Source organism: Apaloderma vittatum, unplaced genomic scaffold (assembly GCF_000703405.1).
Source record: "Apaloderma vittatum isolate BGI_N311 unplaced genomic scaffold, ASM70340v1 scaffold4628, whole genome shotgun sequence".
Lineage (NCBI taxonomy): Eukaryota > Metazoa > Chordata > Aves > Trogoniformes > Trogonidae > Apaloderma > Apaloderma vittatum.
In genome coordinates, this window is record NW_009731114.1 from 37,869 (window position 1) to 58,203 (window position 20,335).

Consider the following 20,335-nt stretch of genomic DNA (forward strand, 5'->3'; position numbering starts at 1 on the left):
TGACCTCTCTATAAATTTAACAAGGCTGGTCTTTCTAATCTCTGTCACAATACATGAACACCTGTCTTACTTTCATGTTAATAATAAAAATGTCCTGCTGAGGTTTTAAAATCATTTTATGACAGCAACCACCATCATTTTTAACAGGAATACATGAAAAGAATTCAAAAGGTGCCAGAAGAGCCCTCAAATGACATCAGTAGCTGGACAGAAACAGTTCCTTCCGGGGCCTGAAGGTGAATGCCTTAAGGCATGGATTTGGTTGCCTTATTGCCTTAGTTTGCACAGCTACAGCTGTTATTAGCAGTCATAAAAATCACTCAGCTGTAAGCATTTGACTTGGAAGCCGCTTTCCAGGTTGAATTCTATAGACTGACTAGGAGCCAAGTTATGCTATGTTGTCTTCTGTTTGCTCTAGATTTACTGCCCTCTCAGCTAATGAAAGCAAAAAACGGGAGGAGCACATCCTCAACTGAACATCAAAGTGGGCTCTGTTAGTGCATACTGTAAATTGTTAGGAACTGGGAATCTCTCTTTTCTGGTCATCTTTCAGTGGTACAAAGAGGTCAACATGTGAGTGTCAGGCTAGGCACTTGCTATGGTACTCCGCTGCATAGGATGGATCTTTCTTACACAGCACATTCTCAGCTTTTTACATATGCTCACAGCCTATTTCTATTTTACAAGCTGATCACGTCTTTGCCTCTGTCATGTGCTGCAAATTCTACCATGTTTTCAATCAAAAATATTTGTTTCAGTTGGCCATTTTTTGATCTGCAAGTCATGAAGGTATCCAAGCTGAGCATGTTTTCCAGGCTCTAGGCTCAACATTACACTAGCTGAAGCCGACCTAGCATTTAATTCAAGTGCACACAGATCTCTCCCCAGTACGTGTAAACTGCATTTTGGTCTGCAGGAACCATCACAACCCATCTTCACTATGACAAGCTTTAGCGTATGGAGATCCCATTCGCACATTTCCCCTCAGGACCCTTCTATGCTGAGAACTTTAAGCATGCTGACTGTCTATTCTCAGCTGGAATTTAGTGCATATTCACTTGCAGACTGTGTAATTAATATCAGTCCCCATCTCCTCTGACCAGCTAAACAGGGTCAGATGAAGAGCAGTATTTTCTCCTCACCACTCATTTTAGATGACTCTTCTTTTTAGACAATAGTGACATATTACTCCTTTTTTGTGCGTGCTGTTTGAGAAAAGTAACCAGTGATCAGTTTGGAAGATAGGAACTAGATATGCATATTTTCAAAACTGCAAGGCTCAGAAAATTGAATAATAGAGACAAAGAGGCACCAGCTCTAGTCTGGCTATGCAATACAGCCCTTTCTGAAAAGGCAGGAAAGGGAATAACTGAACATCCATAACCTGTAGCACTAACAAACAGCAACCATTCCTCAAAAGACGATATTCTATCAAATTTCATCAGTATAACTTATCATGAGAATTTTGGGTGGACAAATACTAACACGTGCTTTATCAAGGAAAACTATCCAGTAAAATAGAACTCAGATCAAACAAAGGGTAGACTCCATGCAAGGATCTTGTATCAGCTCTTTCCTGTCTAGAAGGGCTGTAAAGGACAAATAAATAATAGTAATATGCAAAGTAAAGTCTTACACATCTTACTACCTAATGTGTTTAACTTTGGAATGTAGCATAATAAATACTGCCAATTATTTACTCTTCGTTCATGGTACACTTTGTGTGTACTTTCACAGCAAAATTTATTCACAATACACACAGAGCATGTTCTTAAAGTTTTGGTTTATTGCCTGTCTCTGTAGTATATTAAGCTCAGGTAGACTCATATTTTGTGAATTATTTAAGGCCCTTGTCCTTTTCTTGATTTCTGATTCCTTGTAGGCTTATTGTTTGCTAATTGTTATTCTTGTTCCATTACACACCCTGATCACTTTTCCTGTTGGCAGCCTAAGAGACAGGAGAGAACAACACAGCAAACTACTTGGAAAACTTAAAAGATCTTAACAGTCAAAAATCAGAGGATTAAGAGAGATTATCAGCATAAGAAAATTGTCTGAAGGTATACAGTCAAGTCTTACAGCTACATTGATTTCTTCCTCAAAAGCCAGCCTAAATAACCTTCAAAAAGCATTTCTCTACTTATTTTTTCTCTTTTTTATTTTGAAGCACAGCAGCAATGAATATACATTTTTTTCTACATAAAACATAAAGACATAAAGTTATTGTCAGTTTAGTTTACTGTGCAAACTCCTTGGGGCAAAACACACTTCACTCAGGTCTAAAAATAAACAGTGATTAAAATTAGTGCAGGAACTATTGGTTTATATTTTTAATAAGCAAATAGTAAGATTACATTAACTGGCCCCTTGGGAATAAAGCAGATTTACAATAGATTTAATTAAATGCATTTAATGAAGTCCAAATATGACAACAACAAACAGACTCATCATCTGAAACGATGCCTAAACTCCAGTAAACCATTCTGAGCTAAAATAAATGTCTCATGGTTATCTTCAGTTTTCATTTTGGCTTTCAGCACTGTAGAGAATTTTTATTTGCACATGAAATGTTTGGGATTTTTCCCCTTGAACTTGTTTACTGGGACAGGAATTTATATTCTATTTTAATTCATTTTTAAATCAAGCATCATGAACTGATTTTCTGCTTGACAGCGATGTGCTATTAGAAGAATCACTGATTAGACGTCAGTGGAAGGGCAGTGCTGCAATCTGTATAACTGAAGAAAAAGGTCTCGCTTGTCTCTTCACAAGGTATATACTGTAGGCATTTACTAAGTCATCTTGCACAGCCATTTACACTAGGGCAAAGGAAATACAAGACTGGCATGAACTAGCCCCAAAACATAGAGCACTATTCCAAATGCAAGATAAAGAACCAAGCCTGAAACAGTTCCAGAACTGCTGCTTAGTGTGTATTCCTAAGAGAGGCTGAAACACTCCCCTTCTACAACGTTAGCTTTCAGAACTCTGTGTACTTTGATTCTCTGATTTTCTTAATAATCAGTAAAACGGCATAGAGTTACTAAAAGAAATATGCATGATGATGCTGTCACCAGTGGAGTGAACTTGTTTTCAGATAAGAATCTGTCCTGAAGTCTATCAGCAATTTATTTTGGAGAAGCAGCATAGGAGTCTTTCCTAGAGGAAATGAAGTGGAAGAAAAAGATATATTTGTGTGTGTATATATAAAAATAGAAAAATGCACAAATAAAGAAACCACACCAAGAATGCTCCCCAAAAATAAGACGTAGATTGAATATATTTTTCAGCACTTAAACCATTAAATTCACCATACTATTTACATGTTATGCCAAAAAATTCAGGAATGATTCTCCAAATACCACTAAATCGCTTTGCTCACAATGGCAACAGTGACAAGAGCCACGTAAACAGGCGCAGATCAGCCCTGTGACCAACCCAGAGGACTAGAGCTCCAAAGTACCCATTCCTGCATAGCGTCCCCTGCAGACAGTGGATTTCATGTGCACAGGGTTCAGTCCTATGGTCATATATGGTCAATATACGGTCATGGAAATTCAAGAAACAATGTTTACAGTTTTAAAGCTCTATTTTCCAGTGGAAGAGTATTATGGAAGGTTCCCTAGAAAGAAACAGAACATTATACAAGGTTGACAGGATTTTACTATTTTCTGGATCTACTTTTATTAGATATTAAGGCAAAGTAAATAACAAGGAAGATCTAGCTTGGACTCAGAAGTTTTTTTGATAGAGTATGTTTCTATGATGTTAAAACCTAAAAAACTTCAGAGGTCATTTAAAAACTTCTATAGGCTTGTTCTTTTCCAAAGGCATGCTTTCAAGTGAATTTCTCTACAGTAAATCCCTTGTTTTCAAGTTTTTTCTTTTCAGAAAGCACAGTAGCAACTTGTTGCAAATGGCAAAGTGTATGAAATCTGTGCAGTTGCTAATAATTCCAGCTGAAGCCATGTGTGAAGATAAATAAAACCAAAAAACCAAACAACCAACCAGCACGATATTTTTAGCCAGTCTCTTCTCTGCCCAAAATTTTTCCAAATTGTTGTGAACCCTTATAATTTCTGTTTCATAATCCCACTCTGATATGGTTTCTTCCAGGCAGGCACAAAGAACTAACTTGCATACATATGAAATGACAAGATGGCTGTATTTGTCCCGAGCCTAACAAGAAACGGTTATTTTCTCAACTCTTTGCAAACTGCATTTCACTTCTCAGGCATAACCTTCTGCTTTCCTGTACATATGCTTCTTAACACATAAAGCATGGAATAATAAATTTTGTTTCCTTCAAATGTATTGCCAAGGTTTAATTTTGATGCTCTAAGTATTTTGGGTCCTTTCACAGGAAGGATTCTAAAGTCTACAAAACGTACAGTTATCACTAAAGTTCTCTTTCAGCAGAGTTTACATTATATACTTCCTGGTAGAATTTATTTTTTCACCACTCAGTGTCCATGCAAAGTTTAAAAAGTCTGGGGAGCAAATTCTCTAATCACCTAAGCACAAACCATTCTCTTGCTCTAGAAGAGTTGTGGTTACTGACAGGTCCCTTCGGCTTTCTGTAATACCATCTATGGATTCTCCAAGAAATTACAAAGAGGTACATCTACTCGATGTATTCAAATTAGGTGCAAGAATACTAGCAATAATACCATTAACAAATGTTTTTTTCCTCACTGATGATATAATTTTGTCCATCAGATAAAATGTGGTACTGAGGAACAATCCATTGTTTTCCACTATTTCTGTTAAGCATTTGTAACTAATAGGTGCTCCTTCACACAGGAAACCAAGCTACGCACTTGAAACTACTTTTACTGGAGAGCATACAAGGAATAAGGTAATCTATCATTCATATTCATGGTATCATAAAATGCCTGGAGGACCCAGAACTAACCGTCCCTTGCACCAATGCTGACTGTACCTGCTTCAAAGACAAAGCTTTGAGGGGAGAGGGAGAAGAGGTAAATATGTGATTAAAGTCATTGAGCAGTGAATGGAAAATGAAGTAGAAAAATTCCCATCACTGAGCTTGGAAAAAAAAAAAATCTCATAATTTACATACCCCCCATCTCAAGCCCCTTTCCAGAAAATCTCGATCTAGCCCTAGCAATCATCAGGGCAGGTGTCTGCATTTCACATACTTTTGTATAAGTAGGAATAAATCTTGATAAGCTGGTCTCTGGCAATGTTTAAAAGGATTTTTACAAGGGCTCTAAAGTGCAAGACAACACTCGGGAGATAATCAGCACCACTACTAAATCCTGGCTGCAAATGGCACTTCCAGGCATTTAGGATTATAGAGGCAAAGACCCTTGTGATGATTGCCCAGGACAAAGAATAATGAAAAGCTAACACAAAAAGAATAATGAAAATTAACATGAAAAACAGACTTTTCCCTCAAAAAAAACTTATTTATATGACAGCAACTAGATCATTTATTTAGATTTTACACTTAAAAATATAATAGATAAGCTTTAGGATACCCTTTGATGCTCTTCTAATTCATCAGGGAAGTCAGGAACCCTTAGCTGTGTTGTTCTCCTAAGTCACTTGAATAGTAAATGGTTATATTATTTGCTGAACAGGACAAAATTATAGTTTGGGTTTACATTACTTCAAAGAAAAAAAAAAATCTGAAAACTTCCACAAGCATGCAAACTAAGCCTCTGTTAAACCTAACTAACATTGCCAGACTAATCACAAAGACTTTCGTAGGAGGAGACAAATCCTTCTGAGCAAATTTTCCCCATCAGTCCAATCTGTGATCACTGCCATGATGCACCTGTATGGTACAACTGAGTCACAATAATTTTTACCGTCTGCACATTGGCACAGAACTTCACCCAAATCTCCAGGAACCAGAGAGACCTCACAATTAAGAACTGATGATATCTCATTAGTATAATCTTTCTTCTGATTTGTTCTGTATAATTTCTTTAATAACACTTGAGTTAAATTTTTCCATCTTCTCTGTTGTACTGCAGTAACTGAGAAAATATACAAGAATAAAACACAGATATGATTTTGCTTATGATTTGTGTTGAATTCCTGTAAAACTGTCTAGCTCCAGCAGCCTAAAACCTCTCAGGAAGAAAAGTAATAATAAGCCCTATCTGTCAGCTATCTGTCTCTCATGGGAAAGAAAATATCATCTATATGCTTTAAAACAGAAATCTTTTTCAAAACCAGGCCTAAACTCTGCTTTCAGTAAGAACCTTGACTTTCTTGCAAAGTAATAGACAGTGTAGTAAAAGAAATAGAGGAATTCACATCACAGCTGTGTTTCATAATTACCCAGTGACACCAAGCTCCACTCACTGTAGATCAGTGCAGCCACAGTGAAGACTGGGAAGCAGAAATTACTTCATCAAGCATAGTTGCAACCTTTAATTCTTTTTCTGTCTTCCCCATTAGCCAAGAACCTGTGCATAAATTTAGCCAACTATTCAATAAATATATATATGCCACTTTCAAAAATTAAAAAAATATCAACCAATCTGAAGTAAAGCATAACAGATGCATGTACTTGATTCAAAGAGCTGTGACACCAGAAATGCTTCACTTTCACTCCCATCCATACAACTTTTACCTTGCGCTGGTTGCAGCTTAGTCCCTTGACCAGTCTGACCTGAGACTTTCTTGGTTTATAAAACCAAAATCCTCAGATACTACTTTAACGACAAATGATGGAGACTCTTGCGCTACCATACCAGGAAGAGCTACATATGCTCTTGCTGAAATTTGCTAGTGGCATTTAGCACAATGAGCACCAACAGACCACTTGGAAGATGAGAAGAGCTCATTACCTTCCCTTCCCCTTCAACCTTTGGAGCAGTTCTGAATACAACCAGTGAGGTTAGGTGGGAGTGAAATGTGAAGTGCAACTTCATTTCTCTTCAGAGCTGTTTTTAGATTTAAAAGATGGTTTCATTAGCTAGGATGGGCTTTCTCTCACCCCTGTACAAATGTAATCCTTTCTTATTCTTCGTAAAACACAGCCAGACACATTCAAAGTTCAAAAGCTGCTGGGCAGTTCGCCTCCTGCTTTCACTTGTCAAAAGAAGCAGTTCCAACAGACTCTTCAGCATGGGATCAGACTAGGCATATGGGAAAAGAAAGCTTCCCCATCCACCAGCTTAAAGGGAAGTTGAGCCTCCTTAGAGTGCGAAACACCATATTCACTTCTCTCACCACAGCCCTTCTCACACTCTGGCTGATCAAATCTTATAGGGTTGACGTTGATCTCCTCTGTATTACACCAATGTAGCTGTGTCAGCTGCAAAGCAATTATCCTGGAGTAAGGCAGAAGAGTCTGGCCCCAAACATATTTCATCTGACAACATCTATCTCTCAAGTTTGCAATTCTCTGGAATATAAGGGAACAATCAACCATTTTAACTTAAATCCACTGAATGAAAGAGTGCTATCCCAACAGAGAATTCAATGCTACATTTCTGATGGCATTTCAGAAATACTTTAAACAAAAGAGAACAAGTTTTACATGATCGCTGTGGGGAGTCACATTTCAGTCAGCTTCTACCTCTTTATTCCTTGCTTCCCAGAAGCATAGCATCAAAGAAAAAAAGCTTTGTCCATTTATTTTTTGCACCATAATACTATTCTTCCTATTTAAAGGCCTTAATGTTTTGCTAAGCAAAAATCAAGAGTTAGAAGAGCAGGCTTTTACAAAAAGCAAATAAAAATATTTATGATCATGCTGCTAAATCTAATCTTAATTCTATGTCTCATTTATGCAAAATAATGTGAGAAATAAATGGCTGAGTCAAGGAGACAATACATTGATTTGTGTCTCCTTTGAGTGATATTACTTGAAAATCGGAAGGTAAACTCCTAAAAAATTGCTTTCTAATTCTTTTGCCATCCCTTCCTTCCCATCTCAGTCAAAATGAGTTACCCTTGGTTTTGTGTATTTCTGTTTTCTTCCTTTTTGCAACAGATGCTGAAGAGCGAGATATGGGAAGAATATCAGCCATAGGACTGAATCTTTATGCAACATTAAAGATCAACATGTTGTTCACACAAACGATCCAGCCCAAGAGTTTTTAGAAGTCATGAATCTTCACACACTTTAGTAAGAAATAAATTTAAAAAAAAAAAAAAAATTCCAAAATGTACACCACTTAGGCTGAACTCTGGCAGTGTTGTTGAAACTGTTGGAAAAGCACTCTTCACTAATCTGTTTATCACAGGCCTCCATCCAAAACACAGCATCAGTCATCTGGTGTTTATCCTTCACCGGGTTCAGGCTCTAATCTGGGCTCTCTCTCCAGCTGTCACTCAAGGGCCACTTTCAGAACAGAGGGACAAAGAATCTAAGAGCTGACTAAGTACAGCAGTATCCTTCTCCCAGTCAGTCCAGTTACACCTGTGCTGGAAAGCTTCAGTGGTTGTTTCAGGAATTCTGGTCCTTAGCTATATATTGGATGTATTTAAAGGAAGCCTTCACCAGAGAATATAAGATACCAATTGCCTTATGCTATATAGAAATTTATCTCACACTTTTTTTATCCTAATATCAGAAAGGGGGGATTTTTGTTGCCCACATAGACACATAATCCTTTTATGAATTTTCCTAAGCTCTTGGCCTCAATTCCATTACCACAGCAGTAAGTTCCACAGAGCTGTACATTGCATGAAAGACATATTTCCTCTTCTTACTTCCAAATGGGCTGTCTTTTAAATTAACTCTCTATGTTCTTGAGCTATGAAATAAAGCAGAAGCTGAGTATTTTTCTCTCTGATCCTTTGCAACCTTATTTATAGTGTGGAAAACAAAGAATAACTTTGTGTCAATGTATCAGTTTGTCTTCTCTCCATGCCATCTCTACATCATTTTAATCACTGTTAAAACACCTCCCTTCCTCTCAGTTTACACTGTTGTTCAATGATGCAAGCAATCAGCATGACTATTATTTCAGAAAAGAAACTAGTCTCACACTTGGACAAAATCCTTAAGCCACAGAGCAGGGGAGGAAACCAAGACTCCAAATCCTCACTAATTGTGATCTTCTGGCTTTTGCTAATTTACAGGATTAACTAATAGTCCACAGATTTCTTCCTCACATCACAGTTGAGTCATGGGGTTTTCATACTCATAGGATAAGCCTACTTAGCTCTTTTCAGTCCATGGGATACCCTTTACCTCTTTCTTCCCTTGGTCACCCCAGTATCATGAAGTGGAAAAGTAATGATTCTAAGGTCATTAAGCCATGCATAAAAATGCTCTAAGAGATCAAATCACATCAGAGTAATGCAAAAAAGAAACCCTCTCCTACAGTTCACAGACTTCAGTTTCCCCTCTGGATGAGAATCAGAGAATCAGTATAGAGCTGGGCTGCTAGTTGTCATCGTGGGCAGCAAGAATGACATACAAATAGCCAACTCCTGTAATGTACAAATTGAATGATCAAACAATTATGGCAAAATGTCAGCTGATGACATACACTGACTTTAGAAGGGTCATATCTAATTATTAGTGATGAGGTTTAAAAAGGCTTTTAGCCAGAGGAAAACTACTTCAGAGATAACTAATGCATGAGGGAAGATAATTAAGCAGGGATATAATTTCAGTGCCAATAATTTGTTTGACAATCTGTTTCTAGGTCCAGTCAAGCAATCTTTGGAAATAAAATTCCTGTACTTTCCATCTACAGCCCCACTAGAGTTATTTTGTTGTGAGTCCAGGTAACAGAATGGAAGAACACATCAGTGCAAGCAGTTGCACACATTTGTTCAGCATCATCATTCATGAGCTCACAGCAATAGCAACAGTGTTTTCTACTATGTTCATGGAGCCATCTGTCTCAAATTTGGATCTAATACATTCATGACTGAACTTCTATTGAAACATAAGTGATTAAAAAAATTCTGGACCAAAACCTTAACTGCCCAAAGGCAAAATAGCTTCCACATTAGGTATCTCATACTGAATTGTGTGTGGTCATACAAAAACACAGTACTAGAAAAGACAGTACAGAAATTTCCTTTTCTTTTGTTGCTAAGATGCTTTGACAAAATAGGTCTGGCTCTAGGAAACATGGAATAATTTTAGAAGACACCTGTTAGTCTACAGATGGAGAAAGCAACTTGATTTCTATACTTTACATTATATGCTTTAGAATCTCCTTAAATTACCCTGGCACTGCTGTAGCAATCATTAACATTTTAGCTTTATCATGCTGAACTCTTTAAGAATTGACAAAAGCAGCAGTAAGTGGAAGAGAAATAATTCAGACAGAAAGGACTTGGAAAAAAGTTTGGAATCAAAATCCTGGATGAGAATACCACCCCACACACACACACAAGCATTGGCTCTGTATCTCAACTCCCCATCTTGTGCCCAAGTCTATTCATTAGCAGTCTCTTTTTAAAAGCCTGTGCCCGAGAGAACTGATGTGTTATGAGACAGTTATGACCCTAAGTAAACTCCAAACAAATCATTCATCACTGCAAAACTCCAGAACAAGCTGGTACTTTCTCAGAGAACAGTGTTCTTCTAAATACACACTATACATGAAGGGGAAATAGAAAGCACATACTGTAGGCTTTCATCAATTGCACACAAACAAAGCCTTTTGATAACTCTCTGAATAAGCTTGAGATCATTACGCCTGGGGCCAAGAGGCTCTCATTAGTTTAAGATCTCATTTTCCAAAGTTTTGGTCAAAAAAGTCTTTTTAAGTGCAGGGGAGAAAGGAACACTTTTTCTTCAAACATAGTTATGTTCACAGAACTCCTACTCAAATTCTTACATGGATTTTTCCTTACCAAATTAAAACTTCACAACTTCAATGTCTGGAGCAGGAGGTGCTCACCCACATCAACAGCTGGAATTTCTGTTACCCATCCTTCCCTTTCACTGCCCACATTATTCCTGGAAGAGTTGGCCTTTTCCAGTTCTCTGCTTCTTTCTTAACTTCCTGTCATTCAAATCTGCCAAACATGCTCTGCTAAATTTTGTCCTTTTTTTGTTTGCCTTGTTAAATAATCTACTTCAAGGCATGAAACAATTCTCATGCAGATCCAGGAAGGTAACTAGAGGCCTGAGGAAAGGCCCACTACTGGTTTACGTTCTGCGGCTCACACCACAATGCAGCTGATGCCATGCTTTTGGTTTAGAGGCACACTGATATGCAAGAACCATGCAGAGGGTTTTGAGCAACCAGCTTGATCTCGTCACTATTTTCCTCTCCCTTTGAAAGGAAGCCCTAATTCAGTCTGAACTACTAAGGACTCAAATCTACCTTATTGTTTAATGTGGTGTTCCTGTTTTAGCTACTTTAGCAACTTTAGATAATAAAGTAAAAAAAAACCATTATGCATTCAATTTAGTATCACATTCTCTATAAAAGTCATGAGAAACAATCACTTCATCAAGGTAGTTGGACTTTTGGCTCCTACATTACTACCTCAGGCCCAAAGGTTTCTCTTTCTTTGGAAGTGTTATGTAATAACTGGCAAGCAACAGAAACATACTTAGCATTGTGTTATCCAGTAATTCACATTTGCAGCTGCCCAAAAAATTACAGCCCTCAGATAAAACCTCACCAATTTAAATGAGTTTTCTCTGAGTAGGGAATATTAAAATCCCTTTGAGTGATAGGGAGATCAACACAAGCCTTTACAGGTATTAAAATACAGTCTAGTCCCCAGGGTATACAAATGCTACCTGCTGTTGAATGAAAGAGCACAATTTTCAGACTCTGGATGAAATACTGTTGAATTTAAGCTGGTATTTTCCTACATATATTCAACAGAAAGGGGTCACTTTTTTGCTGATCAGATAACCATTTCAGCATTCCAATGTCTGTAAGAGGGTTTTAACAGGACATGCTTTTTATTTAAAAAAAAAAAAAAATTCAATCAAATCCCTTTCCCTGCCTCTGATTCTCTGTTTTGTAACATAAAAATTTAATTTAGCCCCTTACAGAAAGCATCAGCTGTTCATTTGTGAGACAGGCCAAGAGGACATCATAAGTTTTTGCAACCAGATCTTTGTTTCTGTCTAGTCAAGGGGTAGCTAAAGATGGAATCACATAAAACAGGACCAGTGGGGACTGGTGGGGTCATGTATGCCACCTCCTAATCCGTAGGTGGAAGTAGCTTTGCCCAAAAAACTCTTAGCAGCTATTTCTCTGACTTATTCTTAGGAGACTCTGTTAATGAGTCCTCATAATGCATCCATGAAATTATTAGAAAGTTACTTTTATATCTAACATACATTTCTAGTTTTCAGACTTGAAACATCTAGTATATTACTAAATCTATTAGTGTATAAATTCACATTTGTTTTACTTACTCCTGATAGCAACTACTCTTTCTGCAAAAGTAGTTGAATAGTGTCATTTAAAAGAGTTGCCATATGCTACAGCCCTATGATATCACAACACTCACTTTAGTTTTTATAGGGGGGTTTTTGTTTGTTTTGTGGGTTGGTTTTGGTGTGGTCCTTTTTCTTCCCCCTCCTAGAACTGAAACAAAAGTTCTAATTCATTCCCCATAAGAAAGTTCTAATTTTAGGCACTTTGGAGAGGAAGATCCTAGAAAGGAGGTAACATCCTGGAACTTAGAACAACAGGAGTACTTTGCGGTGCCTAAAATTGCGGCAAGTCAATTGAGCCACAGAATATCACTTCCAAACTAATATTTTCTCTTTTCGGTGATACTTTAAGGCAAAAAAAACAAAACAAAACAAAAAACCAACCAGTTTTCAATGTACTCAATCATTTCTGTCAAGTTATCTAGACTGTCTAACAAAATCTAATTGACAATGGGAGGTACCTACAACAGGCTCCATTAAGTTTAGAGCTGTAAAACAGACTTCTCCCTGGACATCAGTTTAACAAGATTATGATGTAGAAAGATATTGTACCTTTCTGTGTGAAGTGCAAGGCTTTTCAACCTAACAAATTATTTTTTATTCTTCTTAGTTAATGCACAGTGAGATTTTTCTAATCACTGTTCTTGAGGGAAGGGAAGAAAATTTAATTAATATATAGACATTTCCAAGTAAGTAGCTAGCACCTCTTTTTTAATTCAAATCAAGAAGTGTTCTAATTAAGATGAGATAACAAATTCATCTTCCTAGTGCTCTTCCCCATCAGAGTTTTGTAACTGTAAGTACATAACAACATATATTTATATGGAAAAGAGATCTAAAACATTCTCAAAATGTGTAGCAAGTAAGATTGGTTTCTGTACACAAAAGCAGAAGAGCAAATCTTGCATTTTTCATAGAATCATAGAATGGCCTAGGCTGGAAGAGACCTTAGAGATCATCTAATCCAACCTCCCTGTCATGGGCAGGGACGCCTCTCAACTAGATCAGGCTACTCAAGGCTCCATCCAACTTGGCCTTGAACACCTCCAGGGAGGGGGCAGCCATAACATCTCTGGGCAATTTATTCCAAAGTCTTGTCACCCTCATACTGAATTTTTCTACTACTTCAAATTACAAATAAATTGCCTTTCAAAGTTTTTCTTCTTACTTGACTAATTCCCAAAAACCCTTGCTATCAACACAGTCCATCATAGATCTACACTGCTACATTTGTTTGGGGTTTTTTTGTTTGGTTGTTTGTTGAGGGGGCAGAGGGGGAAGGGAGAGAGGTGCTGTGTCTTTTGTATTTTAAGAGGAGCGGGAAGGGATGAGGAACAGTCCTTAATCTAACTGAAGCCAAACTACAGGATCAGTCTGGAAAGTTTTGAATATTAGATTCTCCTTAGTGAATATTTTTAAGATAAAATGAACCATCTAAGAACTGTGAACATTATTAAAAGGTAAACAAAAAATACATTTTCAGAGAAGAAAAACCAAAACATTTTGAATGCAATAAAACTGATCTGATTTTTCTAATACAACTAATAATTAAGTTTTCTTAATGTACATTCTTTGTTTAGGTTTTTTTCCCTAGATCCAAGTCATTTCAGATTTATTTTTTTCTTAGATCAAACTCTGATCACATACTGACCTGCCCAGATATGATTCAGGTTCAGTAGAGCATAACTCCACAGAGCTCAAGTCGCATATTTTCCAGATAAAATAGTTGTAGTTCACTTCTGGTTTTGCCAAGCCTTCTTTGGTGCACAACAATATCTTAATGCTTATCAATAACATCATTTTTTTCTGGCTGCAATAGTGGTTACTCATACTGATAAATGTTAAATACTAATTTATCTATGTATCTTGCAATCTGTTCATAACTTAGTAGAAAAACCAACTTCCAAAGATATTTATGTACCTAAGGATGCCAATAGGAAGGACTAGAACTCAGAAAGAATCAGCTTATGTTATAATTTGCGAGCATTTGGGCACCCTGAAGATCCCACAACTTGCAGCTAAGTGCATTGGAAAGTCTACCTCCTGTCATAAAAGCCACTTCTGTGTCAGCTGGTATGGATGGGTTCTATAGGTAGAAAGCAGTAGGCCAAAGAGGAGGAAAAATACATGCTGAGAAGCACATGAAAATCTCCCCAGAACTGCTATGGAGACTAGAGGACCTGCTGAAACCATGAGAACTGATAAAAATCAGACCAAGAATCAGCTGAACCTGCAGAAGGCCACCAGCACACACAGCATCCCTAAGAAGGTATGTAACTTGGGAGTAGTGCCTACTATATGTAGACAAAAAACTATAGGATCATAAGCACACATGATCAACCAAAAGACCTCCTGCATACTTCCTGAATACCAATCCAAAGTCACTGGTGCACTAGCGCAGCTTTCTGCGTACTAGTAAAACAAGTGCAATTGGGTCCCAGCTGCTGCTCAAACCAAGTATTATAAAGCAAGAGTGAGAGAGAACTGTGTGAGAGAATAACTGCATATATTGTATGAAGAGCTATGTGCTATTTAAAACAACAGCTTAGTTCTATGTTTATAACAGCTAAGTTAACAAAAGGTGTTCTAATTAATACTGGCTGTGATCTGTGTCTCTCCCATCTCAATGCCCTATCGGGGAAAAAGGAATTTATGGCACACCTTGTTCTGGTGCTCACTATATGAATGGCACTACTTCTGCCCAACAGGTGCAAGTAGTGTTAGTATGCCCATGCAAGTTTCAATGGGAAGAAAAGAAACATTTTGTTATTTTCAAGTACTTACCTGGTAGGGATATAGAGTGACACCATTCGTTCTTGACAAAGACCAGCTGCCGTCAAGGTACTGATGAGCCTGAATAGCCACAGAGTTGAGAACGTTGCCATTGCTGGGGCTGGTGGCCATTTGAAAGCTGACCTTGGCTTGGTGTCCAGGAGAGCCATTTTTCTTCTCCACCCCATTGACAATTCCTAGACTGTTGGGTTTTCCACTGTGTTTGTTGGCAACAAAGCCTGTATAATTAGATGTTGCATAAGGAGCCGGCACATATGCCCAGTCCCTGGGCTGCAGGCTGCCCATGTGACGGGGACTCACTAACGTGGGGACACTGGAGAGAGGTGGGGGAGAGCCTGGCGAGGCATCGTAATGTTCTGAGTTGGCAGCTTGCTCTAAGGTCAGCACCATCTGAATGGCCTCTTGCTTCAGCTGGTTCAGGTGTGTGGCACAAACATCGCATCTGTTGTCCTTCTCATTCCAAGCCTTACGAATGGTATTGGGAACTTGGAGCTTGTCATGAATCACCAATGAGAGACCTGGATCCTAAAAAAATCAAAACAGAGAAAGGGGAGGGGGTGACAGGAGACAAATGTTTAACCATGGTGACCACAGTGAAACATTATTACTGCTGATCGTGTATTTCAAAAGCCAATTTATGAGATACGCTCAGAATACAAACAAAAGCCATTAGACACAGTCAACATATGCCAGCAGCAGAGCTGAACAAAAAATGAGAAACTAGATTGTGTAACAAAGAAAAAAATTCTTTTACTTTTACTGATAAGTGGCAAATATTATAATTCCACTGCAAGCTTCAATGCATGGCAGAGAGAATGAATTAACCTGCTTCACACCACTGCACCTAATTTCTGGCTTGAATGAAATCTACTCTTAGTTACACAGGTGAGCTCAAGAGCAACTTCACTAAAGCCAGCAGGCTTGTAGCAAAGTTCACAAATTCATCTACTCATCAATGCCAGCTTTGAGTACTCAAAAAATCCAAGAAACACTCTGCAACAAAAATGTAACTTTCAAAGCCTGTCTGTAAAGAGAAAAAAAATATGAAAAAACAGAAGTATCATCACTCTCCCAAAATCCTTTTCAGAATTCAAAACAGATGGATATTTGATAACATTTTCAAATACTTTTTTCAGCATTTAATTTACCAAGAACACAGTTTTCAGCCAGAAAGAAAAAAATAAACCAACATTTTTCTGTTAATTAAATATTCTACCACTCTTCTGGGTATCTACTGAAATGGTAAAATAAATAATTTTATTTAGAAAAGTAAAACACATAACGTCAATGATTTGTAAATAATAATTTTCTTCCTGGAAAGCATAGTTTTGTTGTAAAGCCATGTGATTGGGTTTAAAACCGCCCGCCTTATATCCTTACCTCATGGGTAGATCTTCGAATGTCAGTGCTGCTCTCCACAGAGCCATATGCCACCCTGATCTGACTGCCATCACTGAATGCCAGTCTAAACTGCAAAGTGCTTCAGCAGGTTGTGAAGCCAAACAGGAAATCTTAGCAACAGCTTATCCCCAAACTTGCCTAGTTCTTACAGCATCGTGCAATTTTAGAAATGCACAACGATAATGTGCATGTTACACAGAGCAAACAATGACAGTTATATGATGGAAATGTTTCTTGGCAATTTCACACCACATTTTTGTGGTTTAACAGACAAGGTAGGGCAGAATTCATCTTCCCCTCCTTAGGTTTTGGAGACTTATTAGTGGATTTTCTTATGACTACTCAAAACATTTACAACAAATAGCATTGAATTTTTTTTTTGTTTTTTTGGTTTCTTTTCACATCTTTGTGGCTTTATCAGCTTTAGTAGCAAACTAAAATCAGAGTGGAACAGTGCAAGGGGCGGGGGGGGCGGAAAGGGGTGTGGAAGTCACACAAACAGATATCACCCTTAACAAGCAATTTGATTAACCCCATGCCATCTAAGACAGACAAGTTTCATGTCTTGATAATTTGGCTGTGCTAGGAAAGATATTGGAGGGAGGAAGAAAATTCACTGGTAGAGGGTCATATTCATTTTGTTCACTCTTTATTATATACTGAAGCATTTTATTTTCACTGTTTAACTACCATGAACAGCTCCTCAGCATGCAGTGATTAATTGATTCATAAATCATGGTGCCTCTTTATGCACAGCAGCAAAAGAGCAGTTCTAGCCCCAGAAGCCCAAGAGAGTCATATAAGCTGATGGGAAACAACAGGAGGCTGAGATCTGATCAAGTCTCAAGCTGGTCATTTCTATTCTATGCATAAAAGGGGTCAGAGCATCAAAGTGTGTCAGGAAGGCAGGAACTGGATTCTGCACTAACTCTTCCCCCCTTAACCTTCAAGAAAGGGACTAGTGGAAATCAGGGGGAAAAAACAGGATGCAAAAGATGTCAAATCTTATTCTCCATCTCAGACCATAACTAGGTCAACAGATCACATCAGATATAGGCAGCCCATCCATGATGCCAGGTATACAGGGAAAGGACTCTCTACTTTCCCCATAATGAGCTACACAAAGCTACATATACAGCTGAAGTGAGATGTGAGTCTTCTTTCCAGGCTGCTCCACATCAGTTGAGGAAAAATCCTTGCCAGCTCTTCCTTCAGCTAGCTAGTGCCACAGAGCTAGTTATTGTTCTTTGAATGTTAACTTTCCTTAGGCAACTGGGCTTGAACCCAGGTAATTATATACAACATTCAGATCCAGCAGCAGTTCAACATGGAAATTCCTGGATACTATGATAAATATTCTAAGGAAATAAAGCTTTCTCCAAAGTAAGCAAATGTCAGTGTGATATAAATATTCAAGTAGCACACCAACTTTAAAGAGTGCTGGACAGCAGTGAATTCAGCTTCATCTCAGTGTTAAAACAAACATCAGATCATTTGCTGATAAAACAATAAACAGAGAGACAGAGGAGAAAGGGAATAAGGAAGACTGTTCCTCCTCAGAAGCAGAAAGAAGCAAAACAGGCACAACCTGAATTGATTACTCCCAAGATTGCCCCTACTAATCTATCAGACTACTAGATGTATAGCTCAAGACTGGATCCGAGTCTGGAATATGAAACAGAAAAGCCTACAGGCCGGCAAATAAATTTGGAGAAACTCAGGTTCCAGAAACACATTAGTCACATTTTGTTCTCGAAACAAAACTGATAGAGCCTAAAGGAGAGTTTAGGTTCTGACTCTGCACTGGGCATCTCAACTATAGTATCACAGAAGAATCAGCTGACAGGCTTGCAACACATTTAGCAGGAAGGAGGCCAAAAGCTGACAGTCACTACGCCCTTGCTTGCATAGTAGGGCAACGCAACTACATTACACTTTCTGGTTCAGTATTTCATCTGAAAGCAATCATCCACACACAGTTCCCTAGGAATGCTTATTATTAGTTAAATAAACACTATCTTATCCCAAAGGCATATGATAGTGTCTTGTCCCACATGAAATAATGATGGACAAGCCTCCCTGGGAGAAGCGCTTTGAACTAGCTGTACTAAGCAGCAGGAGTTGGAGAGGTGATACTCGCTACCAAAACTTGTGAAGTCTAAGAAACTCCGTGCTCCCTGGCATGACAGCAGATTTGCTTGTGAAATCAGAGGTTGACACTGGAAATACCATTTATATTTTGGCACTCATTTCCAGTCCTGACAAAACAAAGTACAGTGACACTGAAAACTGAATCAGAACTTTAGAAATCACAAGAGTTTGGTTTGAGTTCAGGGCAAAGGTTTATGATTGTTTCTCTTATTACTGTAATGGTTCACCCATTTTTAATATAAACAGCATTACTATAAACTCCTATTCCTATAATAAACAAATGAAGGCTTGTAAGAGGTCTGAAAGCATCAGATCAGTCACAACATAGACCATAGTATAAATGCACAAGGCAAGCTGTGAACTAACCCAAGTGCACACTGAGCTTTGTTGCAAGGCGCCTTTTCACATTACCTTTGAGTTTTCAAGCTCAAGTAAACACCAATTCCAGCTATGTTTAGTTTTTCATCCTCTCCACTGTAACCAGCTAGTAATTAATCCCTTTATTTTGGTCCTGGACTAAAAACCCACATGGGAAAGACATAAAAGTTAAGGAAGTTTGGCTTTCTAGAGATCCATCATAGGCAGGTATGCTGAGGAATTCTTGCTTTACCTGGTGAAAATGTAGCCAGCAAACAGGCACTAGTTAAGAAGTGCTGAAGAACACGGACACCTGAATGAAGCTAAATGCAGTCCTCACCTCGTGGAGGAGGAGGAATAACATTACTATATGATCATGTAAGATAATGCAGAAGCATCCTCCTCTCTTTCATCTCCCTTTGTAAACCTGAACTTTGCTGTGTAGTTTTCATAATATTTTAACACCCCTAAGTAAACAGACTAACGAGGGAATAATCCTTTCCTTCCTGCTACCCAGCTTGGTGCCCATCTTCCTTAACAGAGAAAGTAAACAACCTATTGCAGCATGAAGCAGTGTTTCACACAGGTATTTACACAAAGCGCACAAGAACACTTGATGAAGCAGACAGAACTCAACCGGTGGGCAAGAAATGGGAAGAGCAATTTGCACTTTTATATGTTACATGCAACCTAGTTGATCACAAATTCATATACAAATACCTCATGCACAAACTACTTGTTTGCAAACTTTTAGCAGGCAGATGCTATTATAGGACATACTCTCTAAGATTTAGTGCACAATTGCATTTGATATGGTCAACTATAGCCTACACGAGTTAGGCATTATAACCTTATGTTATTACCTCAGAGAAAACTCAACTACACATTGGATCTCAAGAATTTCTTATGAAATTGTGTAGTTCTACGCCACTGCTTTTCCGGGAAAAACAAAGCAGTCAATACTAACTAAATCACAGAGGTCAGCTTCTGCTCAAAGATGCTTACAGAAGACTCACGGAGTTCTTTTGTTTCTGAAGGGGTCCAGGCAGAAATCACAGCTGGTATGTAATCCATCACATAAGGTGAGGGGAGAAGTAGCAAAAAGAAACGACCAAAGTTCTGCCGGGGAAGAAGTGTGTTTTCCAGACTCTCACAGGCAGGGAATAAAAGAACTAATTAAGAAACATTGGCAGGAGGGGAAGCCTTACCCCTGATGAAAAACATATGTTTTTCCATGACTGTGCAAACATCTCTGCTCTAAACATAATCCCA

The 20,335-nt window shown here is 38.2% G+C and overlaps 1 protein-coding gene across 1 annotated transcript in view; it reads right to left on the bottom strand.

The window, feature by feature from the left end:
• LOC104278164 (kinesin-like protein KIF26B) overlaps positions 1-20,335 on the bottom strand; it is a 38,187-nt gene that overhangs the window by 12,921 nt on the left and 4,931 nt on the right. Inside the window, exon 2 of the mRNA XM_009875064.1 lies at positions 15,146-15,679. Coding sequence (XP_009873366.1) covers positions 15,146-15,679 — 534 coding nt within the window. The remainder of the gene's footprint in view (positions 1-15,145; positions 15,680-20,335) is intronic.